This window comes from Carassius auratus, unplaced genomic scaffold, assembly GCF_003368295.1.
Source record: "Carassius auratus strain Wakin unplaced genomic scaffold, ASM336829v1 scaf_tig00215410, whole genome shotgun sequence".
Lineage (NCBI taxonomy): Eukaryota > Metazoa > Chordata > Actinopteri > Cypriniformes > Cyprinidae > Carassius > Carassius auratus.
Window position 1 is genome coordinate 335,682 of NW_020528076.1, and position 22,322 is coordinate 358,003.

The 22,322-nt window shown below is 36.3% G+C and overlaps 1 protein-coding gene across 1 annotated transcript; it reads right to left on the bottom strand.

The window, feature by feature from the left end:
* Nucleotides 1–4,363: 4,363 nt before the first annotated feature.
* On the bottom strand, nt 4,364–12,369 carry LOC113094592 (cytochrome P450 26B1-like). The gene is made up of 7 exons (XM_026260186.1): nt 12,170–12,369; nt 11,183–11,502; nt 8,281–8,505; nt 7,755–8,030; nt 7,431–7,586; nt 6,210–6,635; nt 4,364–5,646 (listed from the first exon to the last, which is right to left on the bottom strand). Exons 2-7 carry the CDS (start codon nt 11,384–11,386, stop codon nt 5,269–5,271), a joined length of 1,665 nt encoding a protein of 554 aa, XP_026115971.1. The 5' UTR covers nt 11,387–11,502; nt 12,170–12,369; the 3' UTR covers nt 4,364–5,268.
* Between the last annotated feature and the right edge of the window lie 9,953 nt (nt 12,370–22,322).

Genomic DNA, 22,322 nt, shown 5'->3' on the forward strand with positions numbered 1-22,322 from the left:
TTGACTGCTTTTTTATGCAATCGATGAGCACAGAAAGCTGTGTGATGGGATGGGCTTCATATAGAAGAATTTCTATAGATGAGCAAACTGAATGCTGTTTCCAGAAGACTGTTCTCCCAAATCAAAGTGGAAAGTATAAACGTCTGTGTTAACTTTTTTTTTTTTTTTATGTAATGGAAGTCTATAAGCCTGGAGTGATGTCACGTTCCTGCTTTCAGCTCATCATTGCATTCAGAAAGCACAACAACTGTCACACGCCTTTACAGAAAAGTAGCTCAGGTTCAATATCAGGTCACTATCATTGTTTGTACGTGGGTGTGGGAAGAGAATGTTCAAGAGGTGAGCCATCGACACAGGTATGAAGCCTGAGGAGGAAGCCAGATTTCTGGAAAATCATAGAACAAAATGACCTGAGACTGAACTCGCAAGATAATTGCTGCAGGCCATACTGTACCGGTTCTGTCTGTATATGCAAAACAACTTGTGAATATAATGTCTTCAGAATAAAAGATTAAAATAACAGGGATAAAAAAAAAAAAACTAAACTCTTTTGTTTGTTTTAAAGGGGTTAATTGATGTTGCTAAAAAGAACATTATTTTGTGAAATGTGTTATGCAGTTTAAGGTAAAAAAAAAATAAAAAAATTTACACATGCTGTACAATTATTGTTGCTCATCTATCCTCCGCCTTTCTGAAATGCATCAATTTCTACAAAGCTCATGGTTCTGAAAAGTGAGGTGTAATGTGATTGGCCAGCTATCCAGTGCGTTGTGATTGGCCGAATGCTTCAAGAGTGTGTCGGAAATGCTACGCCGCTTACCTTACTGTGATGCTGTGTGTCCCAGCTCAACGAGACAAAACCAATAAAACCCATTATAAATGAGGCATTTGTTGCATCCAGTGGGAACATAATAATGGATTATAATGACGTATACTGTTATTTTACGCATTGCATTGCATCGCGCCACATAAACATAAAACCATGTTATCCATTTGTGATCAGAGAAATGACAAACAACACTAGGCCTACTCTACACTGCTCAAAACTAGCCTTCGAATCTTCAAAACCTACTTAGGGACTTTGAGAACAGAAAGCACTGTAGTCTACTCTACCAGGTTCAGGAATCAGCCCTCCATAAAACGTGCTGCACACATCTGAATATTTGGGTTGAACTTTTCTGTGTTGTAAATACAATGTAACCACTCATTTCATGCCCCTTTTTTTGGAAGGCCAAACAAAGAATTTTCGTTTTTTTCCAACGAAACACACAGCGTCTTTACAACATGACGGTGGCAGTGGCAGCAACAATAAAGTTAGTAACATTGCCAGGTTCAGTCCTGGAACAAGCTCTGTTTGAACAAAAGCCAGAACCAATGCCACAAAGGGTGTGTCGTAGTGATGACGCACGTGATTATTTATCTATCTATCTGTCTGTCTCTCTCTCTGTCTATCTAGTGTTAATGGAGATGATGAGCAAATTGTAAGGACTTTCAGAATGCTTAAATTTTAGTTCAGATTCGACTTTCCTTACCTACCTGAGAATAATAAATTAAAAGGTGTATGGATAAGGAGACACCATAAAACACTAAGATAAAACAAACAGAAATAAACTTCTGGTAATATGCTTATCCAAACTCTTTGAAATGTTTTTTTTTTATTTTATTTTTAATAGATACAGTCAAATATTGCCTTTTATTATTATGCTATTTTACATAAGTACATGTATTTCAAGACAAAACAACAATATACATAAAGTTAATATATAAATTATGTAAATATAAATAAAGTATATTGAAAAGTTACAACAACATCAAATATCTCAGGATGTACTTCAAGTAAATTATTAAAATAATTAAAAGATCAGGAGATTTCCAACCTTGATCCTGGAGGACCGCCTTCCTGCCTGATTTATCTGTAACCCTAATTAACACCTGAACCTGGTAATCAAGGCCTCCAAGGTCACTAGATCCTTCCAGACAGGTGTGCTGGAAAAAGTTGGTTTAAAACTCCACAAGAAAGTGCTCCTCAAGGATCACTAGTTCACAAAAAAGGTTGGAAACTCCTGTTATGTGCTTTTTTTTTCTTTTTAGATGATCCAAGATGTGGCTTTTGCTCTCATGCAAAATTTTATTTTTATTTATTTTCTCAGAAGAGTGATGGTTCAGCTGTCCAATGGAAATTATAGAAATATTATTTAGCAAAACATGCAAATGTAAACCCATGCAACACAAAGTAAATGCATGCAGTTAGCCAAGCTAGTCTGAACGACATTTGAAAAGATTTTTTATCATTTTGTGACAGTATCACTAGTAACCATCTAGACCGATGACAGATTTGTGAATTGAGATGCCACTATACTGTATATATAATCCCATACGATTTTAGCTCTAAAAAGTGCATTTACCCATGAAACTCCACCAAGTCCTCCCTGAATATTTGTAGACACTCAGTCGAGCTGAACCTATTCATTCAGACGCATTTTTGCTGCATCAAAAGCTTATGCAGATGTGCTGACATTGGGTGTAGCATTATTGTTGCGCTGATTCTTCTTTATTAAAGCATGTCAATCACTGTTATTGAAGCCTGAAATCCCTCCCAACTTCTGTTTCAGTGTCTGATGAATGACTTTAAGAATGCAGCACTGCGTGCACATTAGCTTTGATTCACCCAAAGGCTGTGGGGAGAATTTCTGTATAACACAAATTCAGTCAACTCAGGTCAACAGCAAGTCCTGTCACAGTGAGCTGGATATTTTCCCTCATGTTTTCCTCGTGAATGAATATTCCCCTTAAGGGAAGTACAGTAGGCACATGTGCACCTGAGGTGAAGATGATTATGTTCCAAAGAACAACAGGAAATAATGTGATCTATAGCCGGTTATTTGAAGATGCAGTAAGCTGTAGAAGTCATGTCGAGGTGATATCCTCATTTTTACGAATGCTGAATTTGAATCTATCTATCTATCTATCTATCTATCTATCTATCTATCTATCTATCTATCTATCTATCTATCTATCTATCTATCTATCTATCGATCTCTATCTGGCATATTGATTTATTAATAAAATAATGCATAGGCCTACACTGAACGATTAAGGATATGCAGCAAAAGTGTGTTCACTTACCTTTGCCCTTGTTTTGTGAACTCTAACTACAGAGGGGTGATGTGCACGTGTGTGTGTGTGTGTGTGTGTTTGGGTCAGGATGCATTTGTGCTGTGGGGTAATTACAGTGTAGACACCAGCTGCTGCTTCTGCATTCCAACACACATACTGATACTGCCAACAGAGGTCATGACACACCACACACAGCTTCCACCGTGACTGATCCCTAACAAACAATTCACATGGTACCTGTAGCTGATGACGTTCATTCTCAAATGGGTTTAGCTGAAAGACCATTCAGAATATAACAGTCAGATTTCGACATTTAACTCTTCACCAGAGTAGGTAAGTTAGGATGGCTGATAGTAACCTTTGTAGTGTGTTTAAGTCATTTGGCACTTACAAATCATGCTGTTTAAAGCGCTGTCAGTCAGATGATTGAAGGTGTGACATTATCTATACACACATACACAAAAAGTAATCCGGTTCAGAAGTTCAGCTGAACTATGATCCTGCCTCGGGGCACGATGGAACAATAAAATGGGAAATAGGATGATACTGCATGGATTACAAAGGAAATGTATTTGTTAGACCAAACTAGTTGAAAGGGAAAAAAGACGACTGTTAACACTGACTTCTTCAGCAGAGCAGAAACTCATTTTTTGTTTTGCTAATTTATTTGACTTTGTATATATTTCCCTTTTCCCCGTTTTATTTTTATATGATCAAGGTCAAGATCACAATTAGAGTCGCATGATTCCTTTAGGATGAGATTAAAAATCACTTCTTCCATCTATTTCTACTTCACTATAACCTTTCTTCATCCTACCTCTCTAACCACTCTCATCCTCTCGAATATATCTTGCACCCTTGACACTGAAGCACACTGTATGCACTCCATCTGGTATGTTTGTGTGCCCTTCGGCTGCTAGTCTTAAGGGTGTGTGTGTGTGTGTGTGTCAGTCCATGACAAATTCTTTTGTCAGTTTTATGTCCATACATGTGTGAAAGCTGCTTCCCCTTTTGCTCAGTGACCTTAAAATCTTTCAAACAGTTTGTATGGCTACGAGAGGCTGCATGTCTACTGCTGGTCGATTCAGGGACAGCTCTATTTGATCTAAACAATACGGTCTTTTCCTTCAAATTCTAAAGTAGTTAAGACAAAAAACGACTTGTTGAGACAAAACAAGACCTTTACTTAGTAAAAATTGCTCTCACTGACTCCTAAACCCAATTTTCACACTCAACAATGTGCAAATAAAAACATCAAATCTCTTTATTGAACAGAGACATCTTAAACACTATACCAGAACTCCAAATGCACATTTCAGAATAGATACCATAAAAGATATAGAATTAACATGAGCACAACTCCACAAGAGAAGCATGACCACGGTAACTACAAGTATTATAAGTATTGACACGACGTGTATAACACATATACTCCTTATTTGGAGAAAAAGTGCTGCTTGTTTTCTCCTTCCCTGTATTTAAACTGTTGCCCCAGTTCACAGCGCAAGAATCATTTTTCACAGCTTACATTCACAATAAACACAAATAACTATGCATTAGTCACCTATTTACATGGTTTAAAGCAATATGTAACTTCTGTACAGAACCGCAAGGACAGCACTTATAGTCATTTTAATAGTACAGTGGCCTAGCAATTAGAAAGTGGTGTGATATTATTTTTTTATTAAGTGAGCTATTTTTATTAACTTGAGAAAAAATATAAATAGAGCTTATTTGTGTTTCTACTTCATATCATAAAACAAAAACGGGTTTTGTTTATATATAACATACAAGGCTGAAATTAAAGAATAAATGAATTTAAATGCATTTCTCTTCTAATTTTTAGACGTCCTCGTGCACATCAAAATGGCTTGCTTATTCAAACCTAACAGGCTTTTACGCAGGCTTAAGTAACTTTTTCATGCATTCTAGTGGATATTCACCCTTTTCACAAATTGCAAGATTGCAAGATTTTGCATTATCTAATGAATGGGTCAAGTTCATCATTCCATCCATTTCCAGGTGTTTTGCTTTACATAAACATCAGAAAGGAAACTACATGATTGTTCATGATTCTGAAAAGCAATTTTATGTCTTTATGCTGACGTTTTATGTTGTACTGTGTCTCAATTAAGTTTTTTTATTTGTTGTTTATATATGCGTGGACTCCCTCCGGTTTCTCTCAACTCCGTGGGTTCTGTAGTTAAAAAACACATGCAATCCATTGACAGGATGCACGATTGGCACAGTCTGCATCCTTGGATATGTTTCTGTCGCCAAAGTGCAATCCACTGTGGCGAGCAACTCCACTGCAAGAGTCTTCAGCACAATCAAAGCTAGCTCTCGGCCGATGCACCTCCTCACACCGCCTCCGAAAGGGACATAACTGAAGCGGTCGGATTTGCTCTCGTTTCGATCCGTGGAGAACCGGTCCGGGTCGAAGAGCTCTGGGTTCAGATATGCTTCTGCTGTCTCATGCGTGTCACGGATGCTGTACATGATGCTCCAGCCCTTCGGGATCTGATAACCCTGCAGATGAGCAATATAGGAATTATTACATTAGAGCACATTGCCTTCTAGACCTTTCTGAGACCTCAAAATATATAAAGTAATTATAAAATTTGTCATCTTAAACATTTTTACACCATTTTTGTGTTCAGTGCGAAAAAAACATTTTACTACCATGTTTTCATCAGTAACGTCCTATTATTTTTACTAATACTACTACTTTTTTATTTTATTTAAATTATATCAGGATTTTGTAATGTTCCTTAAAATGTGACTGAAAAAAAATCATTTCATTTTTTGTTTTTACATTATTTTTGTGTTAGATGCACAATTTATTCACACTAAATAATTTTATAATGCAGAATATATATATATATATATAGTAATGTTTCTAAAATAAATAAAATAAAATATTATTAACACTATATCAATTTTATAATGCATCATTAAAAAATATACTGAAAAAAAATCTAGCTATTAGCATGAAATAGCTTTTGCAAACTACGAATACAATATCTAAAAATGGAATTTGCTGTGCTTATTTTGGCCAAATACAAAAACCAAACCAAAACAAAACCACTTACGTTTAATTCAAATGTTTGCAGAACTGTCCTGTATCCCCCAGACACCGGTGGGAGGAACCGAAGCACCTCTCTGACCACACAGTCCAGATAAGAAAGTTGATTCAGTTTCTCCAAACTAAGGTAAGGGACGTGGGTCCGAGAACAATGCACCTCTTCCTTGTGCCCTGCTTCTAAACACATTGTTTTATTCATCGCTGATCTCCAGTCACAAGTACCCTTCTCAGCAGCACCCCTTTCCTCACTGATGATGTTGCCATGGCAACGAGCACGGCAGTATCCGTACACGTCACCAATCAACCCCTCGCTTTCCAGCTCTGCTCTGGCGCGCTCACTCACATCTGGATGACGCAGGAGCTGCAGGATGAGGGATGTTGATGCACTGGCAGTAGTGGAGTGAGCAGCGAAGATTAACTCTACTGCGGTTTCCTAAAATGCATTTGAATTTATTTAGTTAACAAACATATATTCAGATGAAATCGAATGACAAAAATGAAATGCCAACAATTAACAATTAGAAAAGCAATTTATTTTGCATATACATATACTCACTACAAGACAAAAGTTTGGAATAATCACAAATTTTTAAAATTTTGAAAAACTTACAAATTGTATTTCATGCTCACCAAGGCTACATTTATTTGCTCAAAAATACAGTAAAAACAGTAATATAAATGTATATATAATAATGGTTATTATTATCAAAGCTGAAAAGTTTTTTGCTGCTTTATTTTTTTTGAAAAACTTAATTTTTCAGAATTCTCTGATAAACAGAAAGTTCAAAAGAACAGCATTTACTTGTAATATAAATCTTTGGTCACATTATAAATGTCTTTACTGTCACTTTTCAGTTTAGTGCATCCTTGAATAAAGGTATACATTTTTTTGTTATACAATTTTTTTAATATTTACAATATTACTGTTTTGCTGCATTTTTTTAATCAAATAAATGCCACAATTGAAGTGTTCTTTAAAAAAATTAAAAAAATTAAAAAAGAATTACTGCAAACTTTTGGCTTGTGGTTTTATACATATATATGTGTGTCTGTGGATGTAGGTATAAATAAATAAAATAAAATGTAATTGGATCAAAACATTGTCATGGGATCATCATCAGTGATGGAAGCAAAATATAATTCTACAAAATAAAATAATTAAAGCTAGGTAATAGTACAAAGATAGCACACAATACATTTGGATTTGGCCTTCTACTGTAAGGTTTACCTTGAGTTCTTGCATTGTAAGCTCGTAGTCATCTTCCTTTGCACTGCTCAGCATATAGTCAAAAGCGTCACAATAATCACTGCTTTGCTGCTTTTTCAGTTTCTCTTCTATGATCCTCTCCATGGCAGAGTGCAGAATCTCACGGGCCCTGATTCCCTACAACAAAACAATAGATTGTGTTCATGAATTAAAGTTCTCGAAAATGACTTAGATTTAGACATTCATCTAGTGACTTGGAAATGTACTCAGTTTTGTTTGCTCAAGCTGTAAGACAGTGTGACTATTAGTTTGTGGAAGAAAGATCAGAACTGGACTTATTCTCACCTTGCGCAGGCCGCTTATTGGGGTGTCAATAGGAAGAGAAAAGAGATTGCTCATGAGTTGTTCAAAGGTTTTGGAGAGAGAAGTGATTTGCTGCTCCTCCAGCCGCAGACCGAGCAGGACTCGCACTGCGATGCGGAAAGTCAGTGACTTGGCTGCGGTGTATACATCCACAGACCCGGTCTCGGCGCACCACTTCGCAATTTCAGACTTGACGACATCTTGAAGGTGTGACAGATAGGCCTCCAGCGCTCCACGGCTAAACACTTTTGCAAGGATCTAGGAAAACGAATAGAAAATTAAATTGTATTGATCAAATGCTGAACTATGTATTGCAACATTAATGGCTGGAAATGAAATATCAGTTTTTGTGAGGCTATAGCAAACAGTAAAGCCTCCATCTTTACAGGGTTATTTATAAGAGAAATAAAGCAATTAATGGGTTACTATTTTTGATCAGATGCCTTTTTTTTATCGAGACATTCAAACAACAAGTCTTTGAGAGTGCACGGATTTCAGATACACTTACTTTTCTTTTCCTCTTGTGCAGGTCACCAACTGAGTTTACCAGAGTGTTGGGCCCCAGGATGATGCGTGTGCTCTGGGGCCACTGCGTGCACACCAGCGTGTGTTCACCCAGCAGAATCTTACGGATGTTTTCTGCACCGGTCACTCGGATAAGGGGTTTGCCCAAAAGGTGAGTTTTAAAAACATTTCCATGTTTCTCACGTCTGGAGATGTGAAAGCTGGAACCCTGATACAACACAATAGAGTTTCATGTAAAATCTTTCATGCAATACACCCGGTCCTCATTACTTTTAACCAAATAATTTCTAAGACTTATCCAGTCATTTGTGACTATAAGTATTTTTAAAATGATATAGAGTTGACAATAACTACAAAAATGTATGTAGAAATGTCCATACTACTTTATTAACTTTCCAGGCCTACGTCTTGCAATTTTATTTATTTTTTTATTTATTTTTTATTTGTTTCTTCTGCAATGGATTGATTATTTCTGCCATTGTGCATAAAATCAAGGTGAAAACGTCTGTTTTAAACACAGTGGAGAATTACACCCTCATCAAGTCCATACATGCAGAGAACAATTCCCCTTGTTGATTTGTACATTAGGCCAGCAGAGAAACTTTACGGAAGCCCTAAGAGATTATTACCTTTTCTTTCTTGTTTTTTCGTGATCATGACTAAATTATCTCGTAATCTCGACATAAGTCATTTTCTTGTGATCACGACATAACGAAAGTAGTTTTCTCATGATCACGACTTAATTTGATCTGTGGACAGTTGTGGTCAAGCTACGCTTTACATTCTTTTTTAAAGAACTTAAAGTAACCACAAAAGTGAGTCAGAGTGTGCTAAATGTTTATACTTGTAATGAAAATCAGCTTTGTACATAGTGGTAATTATAATGACACATGGTTCTTTGCAGTCTAGCCTATCATTTATAATAAACAAAACAAAAAAATGAATGGATAAGTTATTATTTAGTGAGGCTATATAGGGTAGACCAGGTACAGTTGGTACAGGGGTACATTTGAAACACCTTAACTTCTATGGACAACAAGTCTGATCTGTGATATTTGCTTCACACATGGGTATTACAGCCCTCTTCGATCGTGGGGAATTTGAAGTACAGGTGTGTCTCAAATTAGAATGTCGTGGAAAAGTTCAATTACTGCATGGAGGTGATCAGTATGTGGCACTGCTGTGGTGGTATGGAAGCATAGGTTTTTTTTTTTGACAGTGTCCTTCAGCTCATCTGCATTGTTTGGTCTCTTGTTTCTCATTTTCCTCTTGACAATACCCCATAGATTCTCTATGAGGTTCAGGTCTGGTGAGTTTGCTGGCCAGTCAAGCACACCAACACCATGGTCATTTAACCAACTTTTGGGGTTTTTGGCAGTGTGGGCAGGTGTCAAATCCTGCTAAGCGCTCACAAATTTCTTGGTAAACAGGTGCAGTAGCTTTGGTTTTTAAAAAAATACAATGGACCAACACCAGCAGATGACATTACACCCCAAATCATCACAGACTGTGGAAATTTAACACTGGACTTCAAGCAACTTGGGCTGTGAGCTTCTCCACCACCCTTCTTCTCCACCCTTCCACTGTCAGATCAGCAGTCTTCCCCATGATTGTGTAGTGAACCAAACTGAGAGACCATTATGAAGGCTCAGGAAACCTTTGCAGGTGTTTTGAGCTGATTAGCTGATTGGCATGTCACCATATTCTAATTTGTTGAGATTGGTGGGTTTTTGTTAAATGTGAGTCAAAATCATCACAATTAAAATATCTAAAGACTTATAGCCTACTACTTCAGTCTGTGTGCAAGATATCGGTGAAAGTTTTTTTTTCCAAGGTAAAGTTTTTCACTTCACCACATCCCTTCCACAGTGAATAGTTTATCATCCTTACATGACTTTTGAAGGTAACTTACATTTTCGTAAACCTTAATCTGTGCTCTACCAACTGACATATTGCATGGCTTTGTGTCATGCAAGGTCATCGTAAAACCTAGAGAAATGTTTGAGGTGGTCAGCGGGGTACAGTTGAGACACAATGTATTAAATGTACTCACAGTAGAATCCTATTGTGGCACATGCAGTTTACTTGCATTACGTTACTGTGTTATGTTTATTAGGTTTTTGTTTGCATTTGATCTGTTTTATTATTGCTGTTTGCCATTACTGTACAAAACCAACATGGGTACAGTTGGAACAAAAAAGCTTCTTTTGTTTATTGTGGCAAATATGACCTATAGGGTGTTAATAATTATTAATATTTTAGTAGACAAGTAAAGGAACTGTTAAATGAAAAATCACTTCTTTTCTGTCCCTGGTTTTGGTGTGGTAAAGAAAAAAGCAAAAAGTGTACCAACTGTACCCAGCTCAACAATGTAATATGTAGGCCTAAGGAAAAAAAAAAATGTTAAAATCAGTTCTTGATTTATTTCACTGCGAAATAAGTCTATGATTTTATTTACTCCTTATTATAGAAAAAAAATCAATATATGTAAGAAAATGTTAGTACAGGTATATTGTTTAAAATGCATTGTTTACAATTTGTTAAATGCGCTGGGGCGCCAAAAACAAGTTGCCTAAATAAAATTACAGACCTATTTCTCAATGACCCTGCCTAGATAATTCAAGATCTGATTTTAACAGTTTTTCTCTCAGGCCTACATATTACATTGTTAAATATATAGCCTAACTATTTTTTTTTTTTTTTTACTTCTAAAACATTTGAATAATATAAAATTACAACGTGGGCCTATTATATAGATTGGCCTATTAGACCTCTCTAAGTGTTACTTAGCTAATCAAGGGAACAAAGCTTAAATTCATAATCAATAAAATATAAATAAGAGCAAAAAGAAACATGTATAATTTTATTTATGTGACAAGTCTTACCTGGATAAGCCAGTGAAAAGTTTCTCCGACCAGCGGCCAGCCCATGGAGCCCTGCGGGAGTGGGAGTTTACACGTCCGATCCCGGGTGATGCTCCACCTCATCTCCCACAGCAGCCGCGAAACCGCAAGCAACAGCAGAGCCGGTAAGACAGCACCGGCAGCCGCCAGCAACGCGGACACGAGGCAGATATCGTGCCCGAACATCTCCAACGATTAAAAAAAAGAAAGCAAAGAATCCACGTGCGTGTTGTTCCAGTGATGATTTCTTCTTCTTGATGGAGCGCGTCCAATAAGTTGCGTCAAGAAGCGCTTATGCAAATCTAGGAATGGAATAAAAATAGGACATTACACGGGTTTAACATGGGTTTTATGAAGAGAGGAGATCTACCGTGCTGTCAGTCTCTCCAGCTTCCAAGAAACTGACAACTATTCCAAACAGTTTTACAAGTTGCATGCGCTGGCATGTCTTTCATCCGAGTTTCCCATCTTTTCTTGGGGTGCAACCCCTGGAACAGCCTTGCTCTCGAAATCAGACTCGAAACGAATTTGAGATTATGGGAAGTTTGCAAACGAGCACATTTGTGCTTAAATACAGAAAATCACTCTTCTTGAACACGCTACATAGTAAGTTAAACTTGCATATTCTTAAAAACAGCATAAGGCTATATAGTCAAGTACATGGTGTACATAAACAACTTTTATTCTTTAGTTCTTTTATTAAGGTTTTATCTTCATTTGAAACATTAAGAGATTTAAATCTCCGAAGAATCATATCGCTACAGTGAAAAATGACTTCTGATAAGCGGATGGTTCTCACTTAACCTTATAATCGATGAAGACACTTTATCGAATGGAGTAACAAATCTTTGTCAGATCTTTGGCAAAAGCATGCAATCAGTAATCTAAAATAACATTATCTTAATAACAAAGGTAATGGTGACCTTACAAGCGAAACAGAGACGTACAATGAGTGTGTAGGCTACTCACCTCAACACGAGTGTAAAATCATACCGAAGATATCCAGTGAAACTTCCAGATTCTCTCTTATGTGAGTCTGCTGTGCATCTCGCGCGCTCTAGCTTTATAGGTAGAGGCACATGTTTTGATCCACCTTCAGTGACGTGTGAGCAGGCTTTTTTCTTTTCTTTTTTTTTTTCTCTCTGATAGTTGAAGAGGTCGTGGATATATCACAGGGTATGGGAAATGTTAGTAGTTTACGAACATACACACACACACAGAGAGAGAGAGAGAGAGAGAGAGAGAGAGAGAGAGAGAGAGAGAGAGAGATTGAGAGATTGAGATTGTTGTGGTATTACTTATCGCCTATTTCCTCATTAGAATTCCATTCGATCCTCTTGTCATAATTTTCATGCACTGCATTTTTGGCCAGCATTCTACTTAATGTCTACATCAAAAAAAAAAAATTGTGTAAAAAAAAAAATGTTATTCTGTTAATTAATTTAGATTAAATTATCTTCAGACAATCGAAAATAGCATGTTAACATTTGTTTACAGAGAAGCTGCACAATGTTAAATAACTTTTCAAATAAATCAAAAATTTCCTTCGTTAGAACACATGTAATTTAACCATTTCACATAATATAATTTTTTAGTCTGTGGATAATTTAGGTACTTCCAGCGGGCCATCTTTTAAAAAATAACAGGTCAATCAGTTTCTGAACACAATCGTTTTACTTTTGTCTTGCACAACTTTATTATATTTTGTCGCCCTGAGAAAATTAACTTATCTTAAACAAACCTATATATTTTGTAACATATTAGTGATGTGTATATATATATATATATATATATATATATATATATATATATATATATATATATATATATATATATATATATATATATATATATATATATATATATATATATATATAAAATATATTATTATTATTATTATTTAATGATGTTACTTGTGCAGGCTCTACGTCCGATACAGACATTAATCGAGCAGAAGTAATTTTTTCTAGGCAGCCTATTTCAATTCTGAATAATATTGTTACATACAAACAAAAGAAAAGTTCTGTCTCATTTCCCTCTGGAGCTGCTTTTGATAGCTACATTCTTAAAACAGGTCAGAAGATGAAGTTGGCTAGTTTTCATTTGTCTTTCTTGAATGATTTCTGATGTTTAAACTATGTCAAATAAGGCCAGAGTGAGAAAGGACAGATAGATAGGTACAGAAGACATTCTCTGTCTGGGGTGGTTGAACAAATCCTGTTATTAATTTTAACAACAGAGACTCAGAATACCAGCTAAAGCTCAAAGTCAGGTTAAAGACATGCAAGGACTTGCCAAATAGTCACACACTCATGGCCAGGTCTCCTCTCACATATATGTGCTGTACACACCAAATAAACATTCAGAGGCATTATATTTTAAAATACAGTGATTTATGAGTAATTAGTGCATAGATTTAAACATTCATTCAAGATTCAAATATCACTGCTATTTACTGTATTCAAAATATCCAGATATATTTATGTTTATGTTCAGATAAGTACAGAATTAATGAAAGTCGTGATAATTCAACACTCTTACTCCAGATGTCAAATACAAGATTAATCATCTGGCAAAAGCCAAAGGAACCCATGTCATTTTTACATAATTTTTTATAGTAATTGTACTTCTACTGTACTTAGTTCTAATAAATACCTTTACCTTTTTCTTATTTGATGGATACTTTTGATCTTATAAAACTGATGAATCATAAGTAAATATTTCCATAAATTTACCCATCATTTGTCAGATGCCAAACGATGACATCATCAAAGAAGTCACTAAAACCACATCACAACTATAGATAAATCAGAATGGAATTTTACCTTTGTGAAATTTATCACAATTAACCTGAAACATGAAACTGTTAATGTTGACTAAGGCAATAATATCGTTTTGTTGATTTTTCCCAAACAGACACTTGAAGAGTGTTGCCTTTAATGACAATGCTGATCTTTGATATCAAGATTACCTTTGATTAACTTTAAGGATACACATTTGGAGGATTATTTTACTGTGGCTGCTTAGGTGATGTGCTGAAAATGTCCCTTTTTCTGTTCAGACTTGCTCTTAATGACAGATATAACTTACTGTCTGCTTTCCAGACACACACTTAACTCGCTAAAATTTTACTTTGAGGCATCACATTGACTTCTATTGAGATAAATTCTCAAATTCTGTGACTATACTTTTAAAAGTTTTTTAGTGTAATTTTCACCTGGCAGATGGTAGAACAGACAAACATGTCTTATATTAAAGGGCAGGCCCTATATGCATATCAAGGTACATTTACACAGGTAAATTTGGAAGCTCTCTTTGCAAGTATACAGCCACATAGCAACTACTGAAAATACCATAGCATGAAAAGTAACTCAGAGTAGCAATCTTGTAGCAACATTCTTGAAACAACCCACAACCCCAATGATCATGGAGAGTTTTTATTTTATTTAACTTTACAAACTGACCCTAGTGAAACCTTAAAGTTTGCTTGAAATCAAAATGTCCCACCTATTTTCTAAATACATGTTATAAATTTTATTGTGAACAATTTATCCATGCATATGACATCATAGTTCTTAATCAAAATGTCACAAATCGATCTTCAAGTGAAACAACAGACTTCTCCAATCATAAACCCTTCCCTTTTCTTAAAATCGACTGCAAGCTCAAATTCAGATCAGAAACAAGTCTCTGCTCAACCATTTTTTTTTCCCCAAAAAGCTTTTTACTAGGATTTACTATAACTACTTCCATTTCATTGTGGTTTTAAACCCTCAACCCAATAGTTGGCATTTTTAGAAGTGACTGATTTATTAGAAGATTGCCTACATTAATCATTTCCTCTTTGGTTAAAACCCCCAGTTTAGCTAGCTTCTAGAGATACTTTTCATAATTTTTGGTCCCAAAATATAACTTAAACACATGCACACTCACACACAAAGCATACATGGTGTTTATGCTAAACTGCTCAAACATACTACTCCACTGATGTGAAATTTTTGGTGAAGAAGCACACACTCAAATTCTCACCAACACAGAGATATGCAGAAGGAGACCTACACAACTGCGTTTTAAGTGGTCACCTTATCCCTCGCTCTCTAAAGCTGCTCAATCATCAGTTCTCGGCTGCAGCTTCTGAACTCAGTGGAGGGGTCAGGGGGAGAGAAAGTGTCTCGGCCGATGACCAGAGGTACAGCCTCATCTGTCAACAGAACAAAAAACCCTTCCTGCTGGACACAGAGACGCCACTCAGTGTGAACAGGCTCCATCAGATGCTTTAATAAAGGATTATGATACAGTTAAAGAGAATGCAGTGAGATTATTATTAGGGAAATAAAGGACTATTAATAAAATATAAAGAATACTGCAAAAGAAAGAGAGATGGAAGACCGTATTTCTTCACTTGCAGATATCTTTCAACACTGTAGTCTCCAAACACTCTTGAGTCACATACACACACAGAGACACAGATGCATACTCGTCTCCTGGATGTCCTGCTTTGATTCCTAAGGGTTTTTCCCTCCTCTCAGATGCTTTCTGTCATCCCCTGTGTGTGTGTTTGAAAGAAAGGGTGGTGACAAAATGACATGATTTCGAAATGCATTTAATTTAGTTTGTCCTTCTTTTGCTTTAATTACAGAAGTACTTAAACTTAAACACAAGTTTGTGCAAAAAACGAATGATCATGTTCTCCAGTATGATTTTAGATGATCCAAAAAGCATCTGACTGTCTGTACAAGGAGTCACATGATCAGGGTCACAAATATACATATTTTGTTTTGACCTAGAAAGAGTGCAGAATCTGAAATATTTCTTATTTAATGCCAAACTGAATTTTTGTTTTAAAATTTTCTAAATCCTAAAACATCTTCAGGTTTAAGTCAGATTTTGAATCCCAGACTTTCGAATCTCACTGTATGTGTACGTGTGAATTGAAGGAAGCGCACTGAGCCCCTGGGGCCAAGATGGAGGTTTTTATCTGTCAGAGGGGTGTGACACTGAGAGGGTATCAGGTTCTGTTCTGGGTGTCACCCCATGACCTCACACGCTGACCCCTGAGACCTACACTTCCTCTTGTCGCTATAGTGAAATGGCAATACCGCAATTCATCATTTTTTTTTTTTTTTTTTTTATTGAATAGTTTAATTTTTAATTATTAAAAAACCAGGTGATATGGTCATGGATCGCCCTGAAATTGTCTATTTTGTGATAATGACCAGCTGACTGTACATAATTCTGCTTATTAGGCTGATTATCAAATTAGATAATGGACATGAATTATGGCTGTGAATAGAAATAATTTATTATATAATAATAACGTAATAATTAATTACATGAACAATACCACAGTAAACTAATTACATGGGATATTTGTTGCCTGGGACATATTATTCATATATTATTTAATATTGTTACAATTTCAAAAAACTGTTCTTTATTTGAATATATTTGAATATGTAATTTATTCCTGTGAAGCCAAAGCTGTATTGTCAGGAGCCATTACCCCAGTCTTCATTCTTATATGCTGATTTGGTGCTATGTTGCTTACATTTCTGTGTAGATTTTTGGGCATCTGCATCCATTATAAAGGAATTTATAGAGATTTTAACATCAGGAAGGCACTTCCCTTTTGTCGAGGTCATAATGACATGGTCGCTGTGCTCCAGGATAGGATCTTCCTCTCTTCTCACATTCGACAATGGCAATTTGAAGATGCACCCTGTTTACACTCTTAGACACCAAAAATCTATATGTATGTGTGTAAAATCCATTATCCTTGTGGAGCTCACCTCAGGCAGTGATTAAGAGGTCAAATGCACCTCAGTACAAAAAGGATAGACAGACAGAGGGATAGAAGAGAGGAAAGAGGGGGACAAAGACTTAAAAAGTCTCTCAAATGTTTTTTAAAAGCTTGTTTTCAAAAGGTGTTTCTGACAAAAAGCCTGAATCCATTAAACTGTCTCCTCTCCCTCTACTCACCTGCTGTTGCTTGTGTCTTCAGGCCTGAGGCGTCAAAAAGGCTCTTTGAATAAACAACAACAGTATCAGGCAGCGTAGATTGGTGGTTCTCAACTGTTTTTCTTAGGACTGTATTCATTGCGCAGTTTTTGAGGATGAAGGTCCATGTTAGCCTCTGCTTAATTTGCCTAGGCCCTCAATTATAAGGTTACTTGCATCTTATTATTTGCATATAAAACCTGTTGAGCACCACTGTGAAAGAAAGAAAGGACTTGATTTATACTCCTAAGCAGATCACATATCATAACGTGACTTGAGAATGGGAAATGCACACATCCACACACATTTATCACATATAAGACAAAATACATTGTCGGAATGTCTAATGTTCCAGCTGTCTGAACATTCACCTTTTGCGATAGTAGGAGGTACCGAAGAATATATCACACAAGCCACTGCACAGACACACACTGTCTGGAATGTGTTTCTGACGGCTGTGAACTTGATGTTTGTCCAACCCCCTACACTCCAGCACCCTACTTTACCTATGCACCTAACTTTTTGTCTGTCTTTTTACAGACTGATTTACTGAAAGTTAAATCCAAACATGCAGCACATGTTGGCCCAAAGTTGATACTGAAATAAACACTTCACAGCACAGAAATGTCAAATAAGTTCTTCCATTATTGTTTTCTCACATTAAGGATGTAAAAATAATAGACAAATAAAGGCCTATAGGAAACTAGATGAATTTGTGTGTGTGTTTGTATGTATTTATATAAAAGTATACACACATATATTCAAGAAAATTAAAAAAAAATACACACACACTTTACATAACTTACTTTCATGTCTGGAATATGTCTGTAGATCATTATTCTAGAGAAACTCATGGAGAGTTATTGTCTCGAAAGCAGGTAGAGGTTAAAGAGGACATTAGAGATGCAGGTTATTTTGACCCAGACATTTTAATGTTCTCCCTCCAACCAGAGGAAGTTATCTGGATGGCCAAAACGCCAATCACTCAACATCCCGCCTCCCCACTGACAGGAGTTTCCTGTGGTGAATGACAGGGCTGGACTGCAATAAAGAAGTCGATTCAGTTAAACCCTCCAGATCATTTGAAAGACACTACTTAAGAAAAATGTAGAATAAGAGAAGAAGTATACTCTGGTATCTCTTTAACATGGTAATTGTTTTAATTGCATGAGTGAAAATAGTTAAAGTTTAAACACAACCAATTATACAGGATTTCTTAATGAATGTTTTGGTAGAAGATCTCTACTGAACTGAGCACACCTGAAATATCAGTTTTTAACATGAAATCTGACTATATAACATATTTTCCTTGTGAATCACCAACAGACAAGTTTATTCGAACTTGTTAATGTTTAAAGAATGACTGTGAATGACCGTTTGCTTCATCATCATATGCTTTTTAATACATGGGAAAAAATTGAGCTGTTTTAAAGTGCTCGGATTAAAGATTAGATTGGTCAGAGAGAGAAAACTCAGTATCTGATATGGGAAAGTCAGGAAGAAACCTATAGAAAGGTATGCACACACACACACACACACACACACACAAACCGCCCACTGCAGTCACCTTTAAGTCCTCTCCATGACCATCAATATGAAAGGGAAAAGGAAGGAAGTTTTTAAAGGAGGAGCAGTAGGAGGGGGGACCGGTCCGCAGCTCATTTAAAACCTCAGTCCTGGGCTGGCCTGACTTAATGAATATGTCGTTGTCCTCTAATGGATTGAGTTAAAGGGGTCTGTGTGGTTTCCCCCCTGCCTTTCTCAATCACCTCTCCAACTGATCCCATTCATTCTAGCCTTGTGTAATCTAATCACAGCTAACTGGATTTATCTGCTGTCCTTTCACATTCAAACTCACATTACACACATGTGGCCCCCTGTTACAGAGACAGATTTTCAGAATTGCAGTCAATCGAAGGCAGATCAGCATCTTGGATCTGAGGATGAAGGGCCGTTCCACATGGAGCTAATCCATCAACTACATTCGGATGCTCTCTGTAAAATCCTTAACCATGCTTTGACTGATCCATTATACTTGCATTTGGGGCATAGAGAACACACAGGGAAGAAAGAGGCACTTAGATTCACTGATTCATGGACTGATCAACCTTGGGTTCCAATTAGAACCAAATGGTGTTTTAGATTCTGATGTCTTTAAAGTTCCACGAAAACTTTTATTGTAGTTTCTATGCTACTTATTTGCAGTTCATTTGAAAAACATACTTACTGACGAGTTCAGATTCAAAATATTTAAAAGCCTTTTCATCAGCCTCCTATATTTATGTTCAGTTATTTTACTGTGACCTAGACCAAGACCTAGACATTACCATTAAAGTAAACTTACTGAACCTAAGCCTAGGAACCTGATAAAAATGAAAATTTTAGATGGAAATGTCAGACAGCACTTAGAGGCTTTTGCATCTGAACACTTCATTTATGTGCTATAAAGAATCCAGAAATGAATATGCCAGTTTGAAGAGCCAGAATGAAGCATTACGTTCTAAAAATCCCTAGAGCAAGATTTTAATTTGTTTGAAAGAAACCTCTTATGCTCACCAAGGCTGCATTTATTTGATCAAATACAGCAAAATCTTTATATTGTGACATATTACTACAATTTAAAATAAATATTTATATTTTATTATATTCCTGCGATGGTCAAGGCTGAATTTTCAGCAGACATTACTCCAGTCTTCAGTGTCACATGATCCTTCAGAAATCATTCAAATATGTTGATTTGGTGCCCAAGTAACATTTCTTATTATTATCAATGTTGAGAACAGTTAATTAAACAGAAAGTTTAAAAGAAAAGAAAATAAGTAGTTATAAAAAGTAAAAAAAAAAAAAAAAAGTTTTCCATGGTAATGTATTAGATTTAATATATCAAATAAATATAAATAAATTCATTAAAAAATATCCAGACATTGCAAGGACATTTGCTCTTTTCTAAACTCTCAGATATGAGCAATTTATTTTATAATAATTATTATTTATCTTTTAGTAAGCCTCGAGCTACAGTTTAGACTGCAGCTGCCATATCTGTTCTAATGGCTGACCTAGGTTCCACTGTGCGGAGTGAATGTTATTCTGAAAGGAACAATCCACTCCCTGTCTGTCAATGCATCAGATTCCCGGTACTCTCCTTAGCTACCAAACCTTTAGCAGTGCAGACAGGTCAGGTTCCAAAAAAACCCTGCTGACTCAGTCGCCCTATTTAGACAGAAGCTCAACAGCTATTTAAAAACCGACAAAACAATTACTGCAAGACATACATTTAAAAGAGAAACGCTCAAAAAGGGGGTCACACACACACACACACCCATTCAACACATTCCTCTTGCTTTCATACTTTCTCTCTTTTTGGTTAAAGGATTCATTTGCTGAAAAATGAAAATTCTGTCATCATTTACTCAGTCTCACAATTTTCCAAACCTGAATTATTTATTGTGCAGAACAACAAGAAGAACATAATAATGACATAACATGAAATCATTCCAACTTCAAAAAAGGATACAAAAGCACAATAACAACACCTGAAGCCGAATATGACAACTTTCTGTGACAAACATCATCACCGATAATATTTCCCACAGCTGCATTGTTTACAGCTGTGATTGGATCATTGAATCAAAACTCAAGAACGAGATCAGTCCAAGTCACGAATTAATCATTCAGACACAAATTAGACATCGACTTTCTGTTGTCAATAGTATCTCGATGTGTTGAGAGGTCAATCTCAAACTGTTCAGCTGAATTTGTCTGCAAAAACATTTTCATCATTACACAAAATTTCATATTGCTTGGATTCCCATGGAATTTATTGGATTTTACAAATAAAAATTTGCTGAATAACATTTATGTAATTTAAGAGCAGAGCTTGAAAATGTTATTCACTCTTATTATATTTCAAAGACTGGCCATATTCTTAAAAAAATAAATAAATAAATAAATAAATAAATAAGACAAAAGTAAGACAAAGATGGGTTTGAGCAAGTAAATGATTTTTGGGTGAACTATTCCTTTGAAGAGGAAAGAATAATAGACTATAATTCTAGGATAGAGAGAGTGAGAGCATTCAAGAGTTGAGAGAGCATTACACGACTTCTTACACGAGTTTCTCCCTTTTTTAAATGGCATACAGTCTGAGAGTGTGGCAGGCCGGCTTTTATTCTCTGTGTCAATAACACTCAGTATGATTTATGGCAGTTATTCAGACTTAGGGAAGAAATATGACTAAAGCAGGCTAATTACTTTAGCATTGATGTACCAAGTGCCTGGTGCATTGACAGGGCAAAGTACTGGAAGGAGGGGGGTCTCCCAATACACCATAAATCCTTATAGTCAGGCTGTCAATCACACTCAGTTGGGGGGCAGATGGAGAGTGGCATTTTTTTCCGCTGGTGGTCGACTGTAAGGCTCATTCCCAGAATGGACATTTTAGAGGAGGGATAAAGGGTGCGTCTATGACCTTGTGTGTGTGTGTGTGTACGTGTGTGTACGGTCTCGATATGGTACGATATACACCTGTCAATCTTGCAAGCAAACAATGAAAAGCAGGAATATCTTTCCATGTTTTTTTTTTTTGGCTCTCAGACACAACTGCAGGAGATCGAAAGCACTCTCTACTCCACCCATTCACAGGCATCAATGATTAAGTGTAAATTAACATGCTGTGTTTCTATGTGTAAACATGCACCTGTAAAATTATCACTAGCATTGCCAAAGTTGTCAAGCCCTATAGACGTGTATAGTGCCCTATTCAACTGCAGGCCACTCAGGTGAGAAACTATTCCTATCACCTGTACTGCTTCATAACAAGACCTGATGTGTATCGTCTCTTGTCCAAAAAACACAGTTCTCACGAACTGTCCGTGAGAGACCCGCAATAAGTTAGACAGGTGTGCCAGGGTGTGCCGGCATTTAATGCCCGGCTGTCTCGATGCTTAAGCCTCCGGATCAGACTAGTCTTCATCAAGTGTTAGTGGGGTTAAGGTCATAGCAATACATGTGCTTGTTTATAAACGTTTTACAGTATGATTACACTTAACATGCTAGTTTTAAATGAGCACAACAGAGGGAAAACTGGAGCATTTTGTGTAATGTTTACAGGCTTATTGTTAGCAAT

Excerpts from the sequence above, each read along its gene's own strand:
- LOC113094592 (XM_026260186.1), bottom strand. The coding sequence starts at position 11,386 with ATGTTCGGGCACGATATCTGCCTCGTGTCCGCGTTGCTGGCGGCTGCC. Across the intron at positions 6,636-7,430 it reads TTACAATGCAAGAACTCAAG|GAAACCGCAGTAGAGTTAAT; the intron begins GTAAACCTTACA and ends AATGCATTTTAG. Across the intron at positions 5,647-6,209 it reads TGCAAACATTTGAATTAAAC|GGTTATCAGATCCCGAAGGG; the intron begins GTAAGTGGTTTT and ends GCTCATCTGCAG.